Below are 18,838 nucleotides of genomic sequence, written 5' to 3' on the forward strand. Positions count from 1 at the left end.
TTAGCTGAACATTACAGAGTCAATGGCAGACTGGTTTGGTGAGCAACCTCTCATTTGTCAACTTTTAAAGGGAGTAAGATTTGTTATTACTCTATCTCCCAAGTATACCATAATGTGGGATGTTAGTTTGGTGTTAACATTTTTCATTGCCTGGCCAGAGAATGCATTCCTTTCTCTTTAGCAACTTCCTGCAAAATGGACTATGCTTTTATGTTTGATTTCTCTAAAGCACGTTTCAAATGTTAAAGCTTTGGATGTTACCTCCTTTTTATTCTCCCCTTTGGGTGTTTCTTTTCAGGTTCGAAGACGCACTAAGAATAACCTGGCTTCTGTTCTTTATCCATTTTTTCCCTCTCAATCCAAGTTGTGTTTGAAATTGTTTAAAGAGTTATGTGGCTCGTACTGACGATTTGCGATCATCCTCGTCTTCCAAATTACTCATTTCTTTCCAAAAACCTCAAACCCGTTGCTTCCCCTACCTTAGCCCGTTGGGTCAAATGGATCATGTCCTTACCGGGGATTAATGTAGAATCCTTTGAAGCCCATTCTGCCAGAGGGACTATGGCCTCTCAGACTTTCTGGGCTGGGGCCTCTTTACAGGATATTCTCAAGTCTGCAGATTGGTCTAATGAAAACACGTTTAGAACATTTTATTGCAAACTAATTGCACATGTTTGATTCTGTTGTTTCTATACTTTGAACATGCATAATATGAGCCTCTGTTCTTGTAATAAAATTTAGATTTTCATATCCTTGGTGTCAGAAAGGCTAGATTTTATTAAAGACACGGAGGTGAGTATTATCCCAACACTTAATTAACCCTTCTGTTTCTTTGGTTTCAGTTCCAACCCCCTCTCCCGGCATTGGTTCCTCCTAATCCACATGGTTTTCTTCCATCTTAACAGGAATCCTTCGTCAAGGCGTCTTCTTCCTGGAGTCGTTCCTATTCTCTCCAGTTTAAAGACTGTTTTATGGACCTTTTCACTATGTTGACTATTTTATGCTGTTTTGCTTGTTACTTATTCACCTCTTTAGTTTGCATCAAGAAAAGAGGACTTGTTGTTCGAAGTCAATATATTAGTACCTGTACTCGACATCCCATTGGCTGTTCCTATTGCGAGGTCACTCTTAGTTTTATCACTTTTTTCTTGGGGAATGTAGTTTTTCTTGGCTTCTGTAAAAATATAAGCGAGAAAAGACTGCATAATACTCACCTCCGTGTCTGTTATAAAATCTAGACTTTCTGACACCAAGGCTAGGAAAATCTCAAATTTGTGCTAGAGAAAACACCCAAAAGATGCAAGAAAACATTCAGCACCAGAAATTTAAGTAGAGAATGACATACTACCAGGATACAGCTCTTATATTTTGTATGTATGATAGGAGGGGCATAATTTCTAACTTAGATGAGAATTGCAGTGCTTTCTCTCCTTTTTTTAACTCATAAAAGGTGTATTGTGCCAGACAGACAAATCATTTGTTTTAGTCCCAAATTTGAGAAAACACAATTGTAAAAACAAACAGCTCCTTCTTATTTACATCAAAGCACAAGCAGTAAAAGAAGTCATAAAACAATATCTGTGAATTTTATGAATGTTCACCATGAATCAATTATTGAAACGTATGCAACCTTTACTTTGCTGCACACTGCAACACAACAATAAGCACTGCACAACATCAAGCAGCTCTAATGTACCTTGACACTTTTAGATGATGGTAGTATAGTTGTATGTTTGCTCATCTTTTACTCTGCTTCTCTGTTTGTTTAACCATTATATTTGCTAAACCTAGATTCCTTCTATTTTGCTTTCCAACATATTGAAATTAGAATTCAAAAGTAAGGAATTGCATCTTATGCAAAACAATTAATTTATTATCATGTTCCTTAACCATAACCTTATAGTCTTTTTCTTGTCAAATGTTCTTCTTTTTCATCCATGTTGTGCATTCAAAGAAAATTAACTTGGTGCTTGCTTTAAATGATCAAGTGTTTGAACACTACTTTTATTATGGTATTTCTTTGAGTAATGAAATATCAAATAATATTTTACATTGACCTATAGGCTCTATGAAATGAAGGATTTGTGATTGAGAGGATGGTACACTTGCTCTGAGAAAAACATTCTAAAGATATTGCTCTCTTACCAGTGCTTACTTTGAGACAGTAGTTGCAGCTCGGGCCCACTAGCACTTATTTTGTGGGACCAATACTTATTTTTCCTCCTCAGACTTTGATCCAGTGTAAGAGAGAAAAACAAGAAACAAGGAGGAAAAGAAAGATGTAAAAACAATGACTAAAGGGAAAAAGCAAGGATGAAAAAGAATCTGAAAGAGTGAGCTAAACAGACAGAGTGCCTTGAAGTGGATTAAGAAAGCCTAAAGTGGAATGAAGTCTACGCAGACTAGGTATCCAGGACCCGGACACTCAATAATGATGGATATAATTCTCTGAGCTAAACTTTGGGCGTTAGAACTTATTCTTTTACATTTTAGATTTTGTCTCTTACCATACAGGTTTTGTCCATTGACCCAGTAGCAATAAGCGAACAATCCCAATTGAATTGAGCACTGCTGATCTCCCCTCGATGTCCTATCAATGTCTGCATCTTCCTTTTAAAAAAAGGGAGAAAGTAAATTATATTAAAAAAACACTTCAACAAATTATGACTCCCGCCTCAGGCAGCAGCTTTCTAACATCAATGTGCATGATAGGGTCTTAACATTTATTTCTCCCTCCTCAACATACCTCTCCTTGCCTCACCTCTTACAGGATTTCTCTCCTGTTGAACCAATATCTCAGCCCTCTTCTCTACCCTATCCTGTCTTGCATGCTACAGTTATTTCCACAAAGAGCATGTTGCCTTGAAAATACAATTCTGACTCCAAGGGTAGGGCCTTACCTCCTCACAGTGGATTACTATTATCAAGAACCATTTAAGAATGACTGATAGCAAAAGTGAAATACTGTCATGCTGTAGCTGACCCTATTTGTAGCCATCCATCACCCCTTGGCCACTACAGTTAAATTCCAAGAGCAAGTTGGAAGGCTTCCTGGACTCGAGCCTCACGTGGCACATCTAATCAATACAGTTTTTTTTAATATCAAGTATTGCATAATTGAGGCAAAACGTTCAAATTATGTTTAGTGAATTCCTGAACAAATTGTCTTAGAAAATAAAGTCTACATCTCCTTCCAGAGACCTCCAGCACTTTAATCATTCAATGCTCACCACAAAAATCCATCATACAAGGAAGCCTTCCAATCTCAAGTGGGGTTTTGGGGAGTTCTAACCAGGGTATGCCAAATTGATTCACTAAAATATCAAGTGTAGCATAAATGAGAACACACACATTTTGACTTCCCTATCACACCAAAGAGGTCACTTTTGTGTGAATCACAGGCCCTCAACTGCATTCCATTTACTACTAAGTGGATAGGGTAATGTGTCTAACCTATAGTAAACTTGGCTTCTTATAGCCAGCTGACTTTCTTTACCTCCCATTTACTATTGTGCTAGAAGACCAGATGTGGCAAGCCATAGACAACAGCCGCTGCTACTGACGTTCATGCCCAATACATCAGATAGCTTCTTCTGATTAGAGAGTATAAAATGCAGAACCTAATCTTGGTACATGATTCATGGACACCTATGAGCCCTATTGCATTATATTGTATTGCAGCATTTGTATAGTGCTTACTACCACTATTTGAATAGCATGCTACACCATTTGAGGTGTGTGGCTGGAAGGAGGTTTTTGTTTTGATCCTATGTGAGAAGGGTTTCCATGTTATGCATGATAGCCATGAGGTGCAGTTTCATGTTAAGGAATGCAGAGCATAGCAGTGTGTTGGATGATGAAGGGTATGAGACGGGCAGGTAGTTTTATGGTTTTCAGCAGGATATTGGTTACCATCATTTGCAACATAAAATAATGGACTTTGCTCACTTACATTTTTCCTAATTAAAAAAAAAAAAAAAAATATATATATATATATATATATATATATATATATATATATATATATATATATGTATATTCTCTGTTTCATTTGTCTTCAGAAGTTACTTCACCATATTTGGAACTGAAAAGTAGACTTATGAAAAAAAATTAATAAATAGAAAAAAAACTCAGTATCAAGTAGAACACAAGAACATGACAACTTAAGTGCAAAACAGGATTATCAATTTGTTCATTTTAGCTGCATTTGCATTCACTGTGGAACAAGGTTCTACATTTCTGGTCTACAGTTTATATGGATGCAGTTATGTTACTTTATTCAATAGGCCAAGGAAACCAGCCGCAAGTGTCTTTTGAACACAAATTGTGGGTTAAGAGCAGTGGCGGCACCTCTGCTATGGAAGAGGAGCATCGCCCCCACCAGCAGCAGCAGCTGCAAAACTTTAAAAATAAAACAATAATAAACAATGTGTATTATCGTTTTATTTCTAAAGGGGCGGGACCATAGGGTGATGACAGCCATAGAGGGGAATGATGTTCACTCCCTGCAGTGTGCATGTGTGTCTGGCCAGCCGTCTCAGAACAGCCAAACACACATGCGCGCACTGAGCTCTCTCCTACCCAGCAGCATGAGTGTAGCGTCAGGATTGGCCACAGGGCAGGCTGGGAGCCTGGGCCTGCCTGCAGTGCAGCGGAGAGCAGAAGAGCGGCAGTGCGACAGTGTCAATGTAAGCTTTTTAAAAAAAAAAAAAAAATTGTCATCCCCCCACTCACCCCCGCCCTGCCCCACCACTTTGTCCTGTCGCCAGCCGCAACTGGTTGAGAGGACTTAGAAGTGTGCTGTTACCTGCCAGTGGTCACGTCCCATACCGACACTGTGTGGTCAAAAGAGCCTGTGATCACTCGTTCTCCGGTGGTGTTAAAAGACAAAGAAATAATTTCAGCAGAATGTCCCTGTAAAAAGATAATTACACTTTGAAACCGATCTCCTTCACAAGCAGTCTAATGTACTAGAATAACTTAATATTAATCCTGCGCAAAAGTCAATGCTTGAAATGCCTATCATAGTACAGCAGTCATTCTAATTATCATTATGAGAAATGAGGAAAATGAGTTCATTAATGTTCAATAAATATGATTCAACATGAAACGTTAATATTTAGGCATTTATATTACATAAGCCGCATAGGCATTAGTGGGGTAAGCTCTACAACTAAATATTAACCACAATTTAAAGTCGATGAAGTTATAATTACTTTTCAGAAGCCCTTGTGGAGTGAGAAATGGCAAAAAAATGAACATGTGTATCTGTAGATTTCGAAACCTGAACAGTCCTCATGAAAGCTTCTCAAATAGGAGCCCCCTAGCTCAGCTCACTCTTGCCCTGCAGTGAGGGTTCCCCTTGACAGCAACACTGCTGCTTTATTTTCGTTATATATCACGAGTAAAGTGAAAGCTAACATGGTTTTCTCCTTCACAGAGCACAGGAGGATGTTCTCACAGTTCAAAAGATAATAGTGGGATAACAACTGTAGGAAAAAAAAGCTAATAACTGGTAGTTTCGTACTATGGAATTTAATTTTGACTGACAAAACACTAGAGCATAAAATGTGCAAAATCACAGCTTGCCCTAAAGCTTACCCATCCTCATGTAGTGTCCCTTTCTTGTTTTCTAGTTTACAATGTTTTCATTCATGGTCCTTATAGCAAGTGAATTGTAGAATGGGCTCCCCCGCGATCCATGTTGGCTGTTTGTACTGGTCTGCGAGGTGAGATGGTTCAAGGCTTTCTGTGAATAAGGATCATTTTAGCTATAGGTGGTTTGCGCTTCTCTAAAAATTGTGAATGAGCTTGTTGGCAGCCCTGTGTTTAGGCCCTCTTCACCAGTACATTGTTTCTTAGAAGGAACATCTCATGAAGTTTGATCTGGAGAGTCGGAGAATTGAAGTGGGAAGAGAAGCGGCACAAAGTGGGCCAAGTCCAGTACAATGCAAGTGGTGGACAGCTTGCATTGTTCTTTGGTTCCAGCTGACACACGTCATACTACGGTTAGGGGAGCACAAGGCCAGTGTTTACTCTGAGTGATGCACGTGGCGCAGTATGGTGGACGAATACAGTGAAGTTGTTGAGTAAGTGTAACTCACCCATTCCTCAAAATAGTGTAGCCAAAATGCATGCATTCATCATCCCTTTAATCTGTGTGTCGAAAGTTAGCGAAATGTATGTGTGCATACCTATTCAACTACGACATAACACCTGAGCTTCTAATGTCGCATAGGTTCTCATTATCCTAATGAGACTACTGGTTGTGGGCGGCAGATTCACCTGTACTGCAGGCAACCAGGTCTGATCCTGCACTATGTGACACTTGTCGGCCTAATCTGTGTTCTGTTCCGGCTAACGAGCAGTGCCTCATCCCCACTCGAGAGCAGGGATGATTGGGGCAACCGGAGGCATGATAAATGACTCCTCAGGGAAATCGTGGTCACTCAGATCCCATCCGTTTCTCTCAGTTACATTAGTCTCACATATGCAAGGACAGTCAGAGTATAGCTCAATAAAGTTTTATTGAAGTAACTGCATCTTAGATAATAAGGCATGTATTGCAATAACTAGGACGATGAAGCACAATAAGATTGAGATTGTGACAAGGAGAGTAAAACATAAAAATAACGCTACCATATTGTCACTAAGATCGTTAGCATGTTAAGATCCATTTCTGCCCTCTAGGTTTCCCCTGGGAAGACATCATCCCTCATACTTAAGCAAGAGGCTTGTAGTCTACATAAGCAGCTGCAGCAAAGTAATCAGCAATCAGCATACAGTCGTGGTCATCTGGCCGGAATCTCCCTCTAACGTACATGGTCAAAGTAGTGTTTTTATAATAAAACAGCTGATGTTCCAAGAAAGGATCCCCATGTAAGAGTTTGTATGTTTCTGTGAACATTGGAGACAAAGCGTACCACTTTTGCTGGCATCCTATCTTACTACAGCCTTGTGAAAAGCACAGAGTGAAAGAAATGTCTTGTTTGAGAATGCAGTGTTGACTTGGGTGAAGAACAGCTAGATAGAGAAAATAAAACAAGACCGCAAATGTGGCTACTGGTAAAATAATATAACAAAGCTAAAATAAAACATATCTAGGTTAAAGTGCAGAGCGGCAGGCCTGGTTTTCTAAAATAATGTGTATAAAACTATAGCTAAAAATGGCTAAACAACACTAAGAACCAGAGTATGGTGGGGAGCTAGCGGGCTCTGTACCTGCTATCTTCAAATCAGCACCTTACGACATATGAATGGCGATCACAATATATCTTGCATATTTGAACTGTGAAAAGCTCAAAATAACATTCTTCGTCTCAAAGCGAGAGGTCCCAAAAAACAATGCTGATCAGTCTCAACTGGAATGAAATATTTCAGAGTTAAACCCAAAATAGGCAAGACAGGACAAGACAAGAGATGCAGGATATGCTTCACATACTAGTGCTAAGATTTAACAGGAAATGAAGAGTGTTAAAGCCTGCAAATGTCACTGTGAACCAAGGCGTATAGTTAAAGCGTCCATTGTGTCGAAACACTACTTTGTGTTTCAGTTGGTAATGTGAATTTGGAGAAAACAAAGGTGATGAGAATAATGACAGAAGGTATATATATGATGCTTCATTTACAACTTGACAAGTTGAAGACTATTGTGAGGAACTGAGTGAATTATAAGGTATGGCTGTGCCGCCTTTCCCTGGAATACACTCACAAAAGCAGTCTTGGGTCCAGTCAGGTTCGTTTGTACAACCTTTAGCTCAACCCTGGATAGCTGGGGCTTCAAGCAATAAGACTTAACAAAGTAACTTAATGTGGAGCATTTAACAGTACCAAAAGAATGAAATAAGAAAGTCCCACAACTTAAAAGAAACACAACAATAATTCATAAAAAATAAGTTACATTAATATGAATTTATAGAGTGCACAATTAGCAAAATCCACCGTAGGGTCCTGGAGATACAGATTTTTAGGTTTTATCACTTTCAATTTCAACCGCAAACAAGCATTGGTCAACAAAAAGTTTGAAAACATTTCAAAAGTTTGTGACAATTAGTTTGGCTACTCCAGACCAGCTTGGGCGACCAAATTCAACAGTATGGAGGTCTGGCGGGCCAGTGGGATAGACTTGGACAGTTACTTGGCCACTAGAGCATTTTCCAGTCCAGTTCTAAACTTTACAGCATAACTGCCATAAACTATAATCTAGTGGTCCCGATGCTGGGGATACAGGATGAAATGATGCTCAATGATGCTTCGGTTGCTAGCCGATCAATGGGGGTGCCTTTGTGGTGATTCCTCAGTCCACAGGTAATGTGGGGTGACTATGGTCACAGAGGTCTGGGTTCCACAAATTCCTCTTTGAGGCAATAGCTGGCCAGCTGATGCTAGGCTACCATTCTCCTTACACAATGGTCAGGGCAAAATCCTTTAGTGGAGGCTTGTGTCTCTCTTGGGTGACCAATCTGGACTCTGATGACACTCCCGGGTCTGGCAGGCTTAGTTGCATCTTTTGGCCATTGAGGATCTGTCTCCTAGAAAGCCCAATGGAAGATAGTGGCAAATCGTATGCGGTGGCAACCAACTTGCCGGTCTGGGATACTTCAGCTATTTTGTCACTGGAGTTGGTTCAAGTGGATCAGCCAACTGATCCTTGGAGTTGCTGCATTGGTCTGGGGCACAACTTTTTCCAGTGCCAGGAACCACAGGCACAGTCCTAACTTCATTACCCAAAAGGGAAGCAGGTGCAGTCAAGCAGACAGCACAGCCTCTCGTTGTGTGGTTCAGGGGCAGCAGGATAGTCCTTCTTTGGTCCTTGTTCCAGTTCTGGTGTGATCTGAGGTTCAGGGTGGCAGGGATGCCATATTTATCCCTGGAAAATGCCCTGTGGGGACCATGCAGTCACTAGCCAATGAGCTACCAGGTCCCCTCCCTTCTGGTGATGCATTTCCGGCATTGTGTGGCACCTAACAACCCCAGAGTGCACTATTATGTCCACTCTCAAGATGTCGGCACCATTCCTTAGCTGTCAGGAGCTTAGTAGCCCACCTAAGAGGTGTAGCTACAAGGGGAATACACCCCCCCCCCCCAAAAAAAAAATGGTTTGGGCACTGGTCTTCTCTCTCTCTAGTCCTATCTCATCCTGTCTATGTGAACAAAGGGCAGACCCTTGAGAGTGTTATCACCATTTGGCCACCAAAGGCAGTTTACCCTTTGAAGCTCAGTTTTTGGGCTAACACCTTAAGTGACTTCCTGCTTAGGGGATGTAACACCTCGGCTTGCAGCAGGCTGCTATTTTTCCTAAGCCTGGGAGTCAATCATAAGACTCCTCAGGTGAGCAGAAAGCTGTCTGTAGGCCAGTGCTCATGTGAGGCCATTGTACTAGAGACCCAAAGTGGCAACTTTTTAAAAATTGCATTACTATAATTCTGGCAATAAAGTTGACCTAGGCATCAGTTGGGGTTTAATGCCACAATTAATTTTATACCTTACAATACCCAGTTAGTTAGTGCCATTCAGAAGTTAGCCAGCTGGGGTGTCAGCTGGTTATCCTGTATTAGCCAATGAGGCTACTAACTACTCCATAGCACAACAACAATTTGAAGGGTTTTGCCGCTAAGGCACATTTAAAATATATGTCCTACTTAATAACACACACATATATATATATATATATATATATATATATATATAACATAATATATACCCCCCTTGCCTTAGGGCTTCCTAGGTCTTCCTAAGCGATACTTGCTTGTATTATTAAGGGACGTAGTGGCTTTACCATTAGTTTAAAAGTCAAACTAGCATTGTGACCACTGCTCTTCTAGTCTGAAGTGTCAGGCTGGGAACCATTTTGTGCTTTCTTACCCAGGGTGGCACAATCGGTGCTGCAGCCCTGGTAAACACTCTGCCGTACATGCCCTTGGTCCCCTGGGTACCATATACTAGGAACGTGCAAAGAAATAGGCATTTCCTTACAACTATGAATAAGCAGTATAAAGCCTACTAATGGGGGAGAGACCACCTTCCAACTTCGAACTAAACTACCTTACCATTTAGGTCTCTGTTCTTATTCGACATGCACAAATCAAACAGTTTGTTGATTCGATCTCCACTGGAAAAGTCAGCAGTGCATGACAAAAAGGTGTAAGAAATGATATCTACTATATCACAGGGAAAGCCCCTAAATACTTGACATATGTATTCTTGACAGGGGTTAACTAAAAGGAATTGATCCATATATCTGCCTAAAACCCATCTCTGGCATAATCAATGTTTGTGACTACAGAGAGGGGTGTCTGTTTGGGAAACGTGGAAGGGTACCGCAATGAACATCAACCCTTTCATAAAACTCAAGGAAGTTGAATCCATTACCACTTTGTCAGACACTTTCAAATTAATAGGTTGGAACTAAGGAAGTAAATACAAATACATAATTATCAGGTAAAATAAATAATAATGTTTGCTTGAGCTCTCCTTTAATATCACATCCAGCAAAAAAGGGCATTTGCAAGAGATTAGTTACAAATTTGTATGGAATGACTATAGAAAATACCAAAAATACCTACCATGCGTGTGGCAAACTTTGTTGGAAACTGTACCATCACACAAAAATTGACATACCTTTACAGTTGTACAATGATGCGATTCGGGAATTCATACTACTGTTGATGCAGTTAAAACTACTATACTTTCAGCACCAGTCCGGGTGGTGTGCTTAGATGAAATGAACATATGCTGGATATGTCTAAAGTAATATTGGGATATTGTACAGATCAGAGAATATTTTGTTAGTGTAACTACACTAGCAGTTAGCAAAATGTAGAGGCCAGTTGTGGGCTTTCCAGACCATATATATATGTATATATGTTTTACAGCTTCTAAAGCACAAAAGTCACTGATGACTAAGCCAATTGTTTATCCACATTCTCCAAACTGAAAAAGTATGTGAAAAAGGAGACTCTTAATTACGGGGTGGTTGCAGGGTTACTGAGGATTATGAAAAACACATTATGTGAAAATGAAAAATAAATGAAAAGAAACTGGTTACAAAGAAAACTAATAAAAAAATGAGAAAGTGATTTTTTTATTTTGAGTAATGATGATGAAAATCTGTCATAAGTTGAAATTGTTATATTTCGTAACTAGCGATTTGGGACAGAGTTAGGATAGTTTGAAGGCTTTCAGCTATTTGAAAATGAAGGGTTAGTATTGAGGATAGGGTTATGCACAAGATTATGGACAGGGTTAGAGGCATGTTTTGGGCAAGGATGAGGATTATGTTTAGGGCATGGATTAATGTCAAGTGTTACGGTTGTGCCTGGGGGCATATTAAATGTCAAGGTTTCGTTTTTTAAAGGGATTAAGGCATTATTTATGGTGGGAGTTTGGGTTTTGGAAATGCTGTCAAAGTGCTATATAGTTACCACGTAAAGTACCATGCTAAAGGAGCGTATTCACCATCTACAAGGCTTGGTGCTGAACATAGAACTTTAAAACAAGAAAGAAGAAACAAAAACAACTGTACTGGTCCTGGCAAATACTCCATTCATTTTCTTAACTGCAACCCTTAAAGAAAACTATGGGAATTTTTAAAGGGAACATCGATTATGGGATCCTGTGTAAACCCAGTCTCACATCTTCAAGAAGGCTTTCGGGAACGGGTTGGAACTACAGACTAAACACTCAGATTGAGTTTATTTTAAAATAAATAAGTTGACCTACAGAAAGAAGCAGTCTGTGTGATTTTGAAGAAACTTCAAAGTTATTTCATTTGTGTGAACAGGTCAAGGCGAATTTCGGTGTTAACGGAGAAGGCATGCCATTGACCATTCAGACACTGATATGCCCCACATAGATAACTTTACTCATTTGAGATGGGGTGTGAATGGAGAGCCCATCTTTACATCAAAGATCAGAAAATAATCTGATACATCTGTGTTTTACCTTCATTGCTGTTGTATTTGTTGGAACGATATACTGAAGCTACTGTTCCTTCTTTGCAAATCTAGATTTGGGGCGTGGCACAGTGGGGCAAATGGCTGTCTGGCACACCCGAAGTGATATACAGAGGTTGCGGTAGCACATGCACTAGCAAACCAATTGTTCATCTCACTGCTGGGAGTCCTGCTGACTTGCTAATCATTAGCATTCACTTAAAATACTGCAGAGTGCTCACAGTTGTCTCATATTAAAATGCTGTTACAGTTTTGAATTCACTGAACTGTTTCAAGTCACTGGAAGAATAAGATTGGAGGGGGGAATCAAATTGTTATTCCAACTCTCTCCTGTGCCGTTTTTTAAACAATTCTTAATTTAATCTGTCAGCACAGTTTACTGCATTTAACACATTCCCAAAGTGGGGCAAAGAGGAGGTCTGAAGAGTAAGTGCAGTGTATAAAGACGTGAAAATAAAGAGGAGAGTTTGGACTGGGGAAAAGGAGGAAGGGCTGAGAAGATGAGGAGAAAACGGTGCACAGGTAGCGAGGGAGGGAGAGGCTATTACAGTGACCGAGGTTAAACAGTAGATCTAATTCTCAAAAAAGGCAGCGGCCAAAGGCTAGGAGCTGTAGCATAAAGCAGAGTGTAGTAACAATACTTACACTGTGAAAAGAACACAAAACAGTACTGCTCACAAAAATGATATGGATCCAGTTCAGTGCTTAGGGTGCCAATCATACTCATTTCAGCTGTGTTCTTCTAAAGGGGGGATGCTATATCCCAAAACAAATGAATGCCCCCTGATTCCTTGAAACACCGAGCTGACCCTGTAGACTGCAAACGAGCTTCATGTTAAACCTTATGCATGAATTTGTATAGCCACTGTTCGTGTTTGTGGAGGACTCCACAAACTTTCACTGCCAGAGGATAAAAACCTTTACTACAGCCAAGAAGTAGTATCCACTATCCTAAGTAGCTCAGCGCACTGCTGGTGTCGGACATATTATGCACAATAGCCACTCAGGCGGATGGTTTAAAAAGTGCCCACTGGTTTAACTCGCAGTGAAACGGAAAGCAGACAAGTACGAGTCTAGTACAGGATAGGAACATGGGAAATGGACCAGACTATAGCCCAGGCAGGGCACCTCTAGCACAGTGAGGTTGGCTGGAGTATCACGGAGTGTAGAGGTGGAGTATCAGTTACCAGTTACTCCTTCCCTTAAACTGAATTTAAGCCTCAGCCTTAGATCTTTGTAGCGCAGCAATAGTAGATACAAACAGGTTTCCCCTTCAAATGACTTCAACTATGGAGTTTGCGGTACAGGTGGAGAAATGTTATTTAATTTTGAGAATGGTTGTGGAGTCAGGACAATATACAATCCTATAGTGACATATTTAAATTACCCCAGGCATCAATCATTGCTATACTGTCCCCCACTTGATTTTTTTTAAGTGTAAAGATGGACAGAAAGCTAACTTTGTTTAGAACGAAAATTAGCGTTCCTCTGTCCCTTACGATTTTTTCAAAGAACCCTCAATAGATTTCACAATCATCAGAAATGTTTGGAAGACGAAGGGAAACGAATTAATCGGTATGGTCACTAAAATATACATTTTATATTAAAAGGAGTTACTGTATTAAAGTAGTACCGTTTTGGACGTTTCTTGATCTGGCTAAGTGATAATAAATTAAAGCAAATGTACCGGTCCTTGAAAAAAAATCTGACAAGAGCAAAGACCTCTAGGAACACTCCTCCAGACATAGCACATCACAGAAAGTAAACTACAAAAAAGTACACAAAGTGCCTGTAATGTGAAGCTTAAGGTTGTGAAATTATTTTCTTCTACATCTTCAGATCTTTAGATCAATTTATCTACAAAAATCAAATGCAATGATGATTTGATATTTTGTAAGCATTTACAGTTATGATGCAATATTCCCTCCCAGAAGTGTATTTGATAAATTAATTCAATCAAAAGTGTTTTAAAAAAATCGAGATCTATTTTCTTTGCTCCATATAAACTGTACAGCGACTGCACTTCTGCGTGGTCACCAGTGAAGAAACGTGGTGTTACATATGTTGTGTAACAGCTTCTAATCCAGAATGCAAACTTCCGTAGTTCTCGTAAATGAAAGTTGTCCTAAACTTATTTTTCAATTGATGGATCTCGTGATTATTTTGGAAAGAGAGTTTCGGCAAGAATAAAACTAGAGAAAGAAAGTTGAATCTCACATGTATTAAATCAGTGACTATCCACTATAAGGACTATTTCTGAAAACAAAACATACACTTAACGTAACAAATTCCTCTCCGGTCTGTATATCCCACAGCTTTGCTGTTGTGTCCATACTTCCAGTGGCAACCAGGGTGCTTTGAGGGTTGAATGATAGACATACCTGAAAGAGAAATTTAAAAAAAAAAAAAAAGGTAGTTTAAATACCTTATACAGGCAAGAGTGACTCTCTCTTAGTGAGTTACTTTTATGTTGTTACGTCAATTAAACCAGTCCAGAAATGGTAGCAAAGTGCAGTAACGGAATAGGCATAAAACAATGAATGAAAGCTTTAGAGAACCAAAGCAAATACATACGATTTCCGCAGTGTGTCCACGAAAAGTGTGAAAGCATTTGCCCGTTGTTGCACTCCATAACTTGCAGGTCTTGTCAAAGGATCCAGTTGCAATTTTGTCTCTAGAATATTACAGAATAAAGATTTTCAGACAATGAACAAAAACATATGAATGCCAAACGTGTATTTGTTTGAAGGAATACATACTGGGGGTTTTAATGGTATCTTCAGTCTGGGCTACAAACAGCTTTAACCCTCTATAGGAAGACCTACTGATGTTGTTTGGTCTATCTTAGTTTCTTGCTCTAGAGTTGATGGCTTTACTCCCTGATCTTGTGTTTTTTCCCACCTAAGAGTATTTTAGCTGAATGAGTTGTTATCCTTCCACAGCATACAGGAGGAGATTGTGGGAAATGAGTTCCATGCCTTAATCCTGCTGTTTGTTTGTGTTCTTACTACCCAGTTTGAGACTTTTACTGTGAGTTTCACACACTGTATATTTGATTTAAATAGACTGAGAATGCTAACAGTATCCGACTTTTTAGATAAGTTCTACTGCTATGCATCTGGGTGGGGGGCGGCTCTGGGCTGGTGTGCATGTGTGCTTGCTGAGCGTGTGGGACTACCATCTAGCTAAGCCCAGTATTTGTGCACAGGTAGCCAGTTATGGCTAGGGCCCTTCAGGGATTGGTTCTAACCTATTGTAGATCCTATAATATGAGCGGCATCCATAGTGTTAATAGGTAGTTCTTCACTAAAATGGATGTGTGCTCACTGCATTTTACCTTATGGGTGAAGCCTGCCCCACCCCACAGTTTTGCCATACTTAGGCCTAGAGATACCAGCCAGATATCAATTTAATTTTAGGAAAAACAGTTACACTGAGAAGATCAACAGTCACGTTTGTGATATCTGTAGTGTTTATGGAACTTGGAGATGTGTTATATTCCCCTAGCTCAGCCATAAGCAGATTCCAGGCCTTTGTTACCTCTGCGGGGCCAAATTCATTACTCTGCTGGCCAGCAGGAGAATCAAAGACCTCTCCACACAATACAGATATTAGTCAGTGGTTGGACCAGACCTGGGAAAGAAAGGGGTGGGGAGAAAATCTGCATGTGCTAATAATCTCTTCACACCACAACTGACCCGGGCAAGCCTAATCCTACAGTACCAATGGTGGAAGGCCAGCTCTCTGAAGCCAAACACATGAGGGGCTCCCTTTTGAAATTTTGGTGGTAAGGGATCAGGCAGCTTTGTCAGTAAGGGACAAGGCTGAGGTGCTCAGCGGAGGTCTTGCCATAGACTACGGGAAGTTACCATCTTCAATATTCCAGAATACTGTGCAAGAGTGTTGGGACAGGGGTGGAGGGATGATGTGGCACCCTTGGATTAGCACATGTGCCCCCCCCCACCCCCCAGAACATTCCATCCCCACTTAAAACCCCCTGCACAAGGGACAGACTCTTGAGAGCTCACTGGACAGAAGAGAAACACCGGAGAAAGGCCAAGCTGGAAGCAGAAGCCACCTGACCCACTAAGAAGATGAACTGATGGACTTTAACTTCAGCTGGCCTACTAGGATGGGTATTTACATGAATCAAGGTTTAAAGGTCAGGAGGCACAACAAAACTACTCCTGCTGGTTAGACTTCAAGCCCAAGATGAAGTGAATCATCCCAACAAGGCTGGAGAACATCACTAGTGAAGTCTTGTCCACCGAGGAAACTAGGAAGGAAACCAAGCACTTAGCGCTACACTGCAGACTCTTCAAACTCTCCTAGGGAGGCCCAAGTCCCCTGAGGAGGGTGCACACCTCCCTAATAATGTTTTATGGGGAACAGCCATGCTTGTGGCCTATTCCATGAGATCTTCTATGGCTCTGGGAATCCCTCCCTATGGTTGCTGCCCAGAAACATCTCAGGAGACCCTTCTTCCCGGGACAAAAGGAGCACAGAACAACACTGCTGTTCTCCATTCTCTGGCAGTGGTTTGCCCCTTCTCCCGATATCCATGTCCGAGGGGAATGGGCGGCATACCACTGATGCCCAACATGCCCAGGAAGAAAGAAGGAGGACTGCTGGCTTTGCACATCATGCAGTAGCAGTGCTGAAGAGGGAGCCAGCATGGCTGTTTGAGTGTATGCTTCCCATGCAGCCCCAGTAATGGACGCAATCAAGGTGCCCCAAAGAAACAGGGGCATCCAGCCTCTAAGGAAGCTGTAAAGAGCAGCACAAGGCAGCATATGACAAATAGTTTTTTTTTTTTTTGGTATAGTGTGAAAGTTCCCCATTCAGTATTCAGGTCTGAGGATGAAGTAGCACCACATAAGTCCCCACAATTGCTTACAAATTTGCATTTACTTCTGCTGTGGTGGCCATAGGGACTGCAGCACCACCAATGACTTATAAAGTGTTCAAGGGAGATGCCAGGAGTGCCCCCAGAAGTTGTGCCTCAAGATTGTCCCAAGGGGTTACATTGCTATCCCTATGAAACAATTTCAATAATGGGAAGGACTTTTGGAGCTGGTGCTTTTGCAAGTAGGCTGTGGAATGCAAGGATGTCTATGGGCTGATCTGAAAACTGCAGAGGCAGCAGTATAAAGAACGAAGAAAGTCATGTCCAATCTATAAAGTTTTATTGAATATGCTTACATGAACAATGGGTCTTAACACATGTTAATGAATGTCCTTAAGAGATGGTACCATCAGAGGATGTTATTAATGCAGTTTGCAATGCGTTTAAATATCATTTTACATGATATTTTGTCTAGATAATGTGTAGGGGTACTGGGATTTACGATAACGGCCTGCTGGCTATCTGAACTGGTGTCTTTAAAGGTTTATCTAGCTAAGCTACCTAATTGAAGATATGTGCACACCTTGGGGGGGGGGGGGGGGGGGTGTGTGTGTGTGTGTGTGTGTGTGTGTGTGTGTGTGTGTGTGTGTGTGTGTGTGTGTGTGTGTGTGTGTGTGTGTGTGTGTGTGTGTGTGTGTGTGTGTGTGTGTGTGTGTGTGTGTGTGTGTGTGTGTGTGTGTGTGTGTGTGTGTGTGTGTGTGTGTGTGTGTGTGTGTGTGTGTGTGTGTGTGTGTGTGTGTGTGTGTGTGTGTGTGTGTGTGTGTGTGTGTGTGTGTGTGTGTGTGTGTGTGTGTGTGTGTGAAGTGTCTTTCATTTCATATGAAAAAGCACTGACTGGTCAATAATTTATTGAGCTTGTTGTACACCAGCAAGCTAGGGTACCACTTCTAGCTGAGTAGGTCGGTTCAGCTTAAGATAGTCAAGTGCTACAATGTGGGTAGTTGGTACCAGTGAAGGGCAAGTTGCTAACTTATCACTTGTGAAGGACTCACATGTTTCACAACAATTACCCCAATTTCTTACAGGAACAATTTCTTTCATTGACATTTCATTACTGTTAGAGATTAGGTTTCTGGTTGGCACAGGTATGCACCCTGTCCAAGCAGGAATCACAATTCTAGTGAGGGTAAGAAATATATACTAAAGGTTAACCTGTGCTTACCCTCTGGTAGCTTGGAACACAGCAGTCGGACCTACCTTAAGAAGCAATGTGTAAAGGATTTGTGAAACATTTCAAACAGTAAAACTGTGAAAAGACCACATAAAAATGATCCACACCAGGTTACAAAAATAGAGCTTACGTTAATGAATAAAAAAAAACAAAATGACAAAAATCCAATAAACGAAAGTCAAGATATGATTTTTTATTTTTAAAGATGAAAGGTGAAATAGCGTTTGGAAGCAATAAGTGCTGAAATGGGATATCTGGTCATGCTAGACCGGGAGAAAGTCAAGAGTTCAGGACACCCGCAGTGGAGAACAGACCTGCTACAGAACCCACACAGGGCCAGCTGAGCCTCAGTACCTTAATCCTTGTCACAGCAGGAGATGCGTTGATGATCCCCACGCAGTTGGGGTGTTGCACCGGAATTCCCCATACAACGGTGGCAATGCATTGGGTCTGAGTGCGATGCACCAGTTCTGGGTTCAGCAGTTCTGAAGGTGATGTGCCAGATCAGTCCAAGCAGTGGCTGTGATGCGTCTGTTTTGAAGCAGTAGATTTGGGGTGATGCAGCAGTTCTGAGTGCAATATGCAGGTCAAGTCCCTGCAGCCACAGTGATGTGTTGATCCGTATCTCGCAGCAGACGATGTGTTGGTTACAATCAGTGCAACGGCAGCGATGCATAGGGTTTGGCAGATGCAGCACTTTACACTCACTTCCAAGGGCCCTGAACTGGGTTGGCACCACTTGGCAGAGCAAAACTTACATCAAGTAAAGTACAGGTGCTGTTTCTGGATGGAAGGGAAGTCTTTGCT

At 41.0% G+C, this 18,838-nt stretch overlaps 1 protein-coding gene across 1 annotated transcript in view; it reads right to left on the bottom strand.

Annotated features, from left to right (window-relative positions):
- Positions 1-18,838, bottom strand: part of DAW1 (dynein assembly factor with WD repeats 1) — a 190,905-nt gene that overhangs the window by 88,148 nt on the left and 83,919 nt on the right. Inside the window, exons 6-9 of the mRNA XM_069213859.1 lie at positions 14,529-14,628; positions 14,228-14,335; positions 4,808-4,914; positions 2,508-2,610 (exon numbers count right to left, since the gene is read on the bottom strand). Of these exons, the coding sequence (XP_069069960.1) occupies positions 2,508-2,610; positions 4,808-4,914; positions 14,228-14,335; positions 14,529-14,628 (418 nt within the window). The remainder of the gene's footprint in view (positions 1-2,507; positions 2,611-4,807; positions 4,915-14,227; positions 14,336-14,528; positions 14,629-18,838) is intronic.

The sequence above is a fragment of the Pleurodeles waltl genome, chromosome 11, assembly GCF_031143425.1.
Source record: "Pleurodeles waltl isolate 20211129_DDA chromosome 11, aPleWal1.hap1.20221129, whole genome shotgun sequence".
Lineage (NCBI taxonomy): Eukaryota > Metazoa > Chordata > Amphibia > Caudata > Salamandridae > Pleurodeles > Pleurodeles waltl.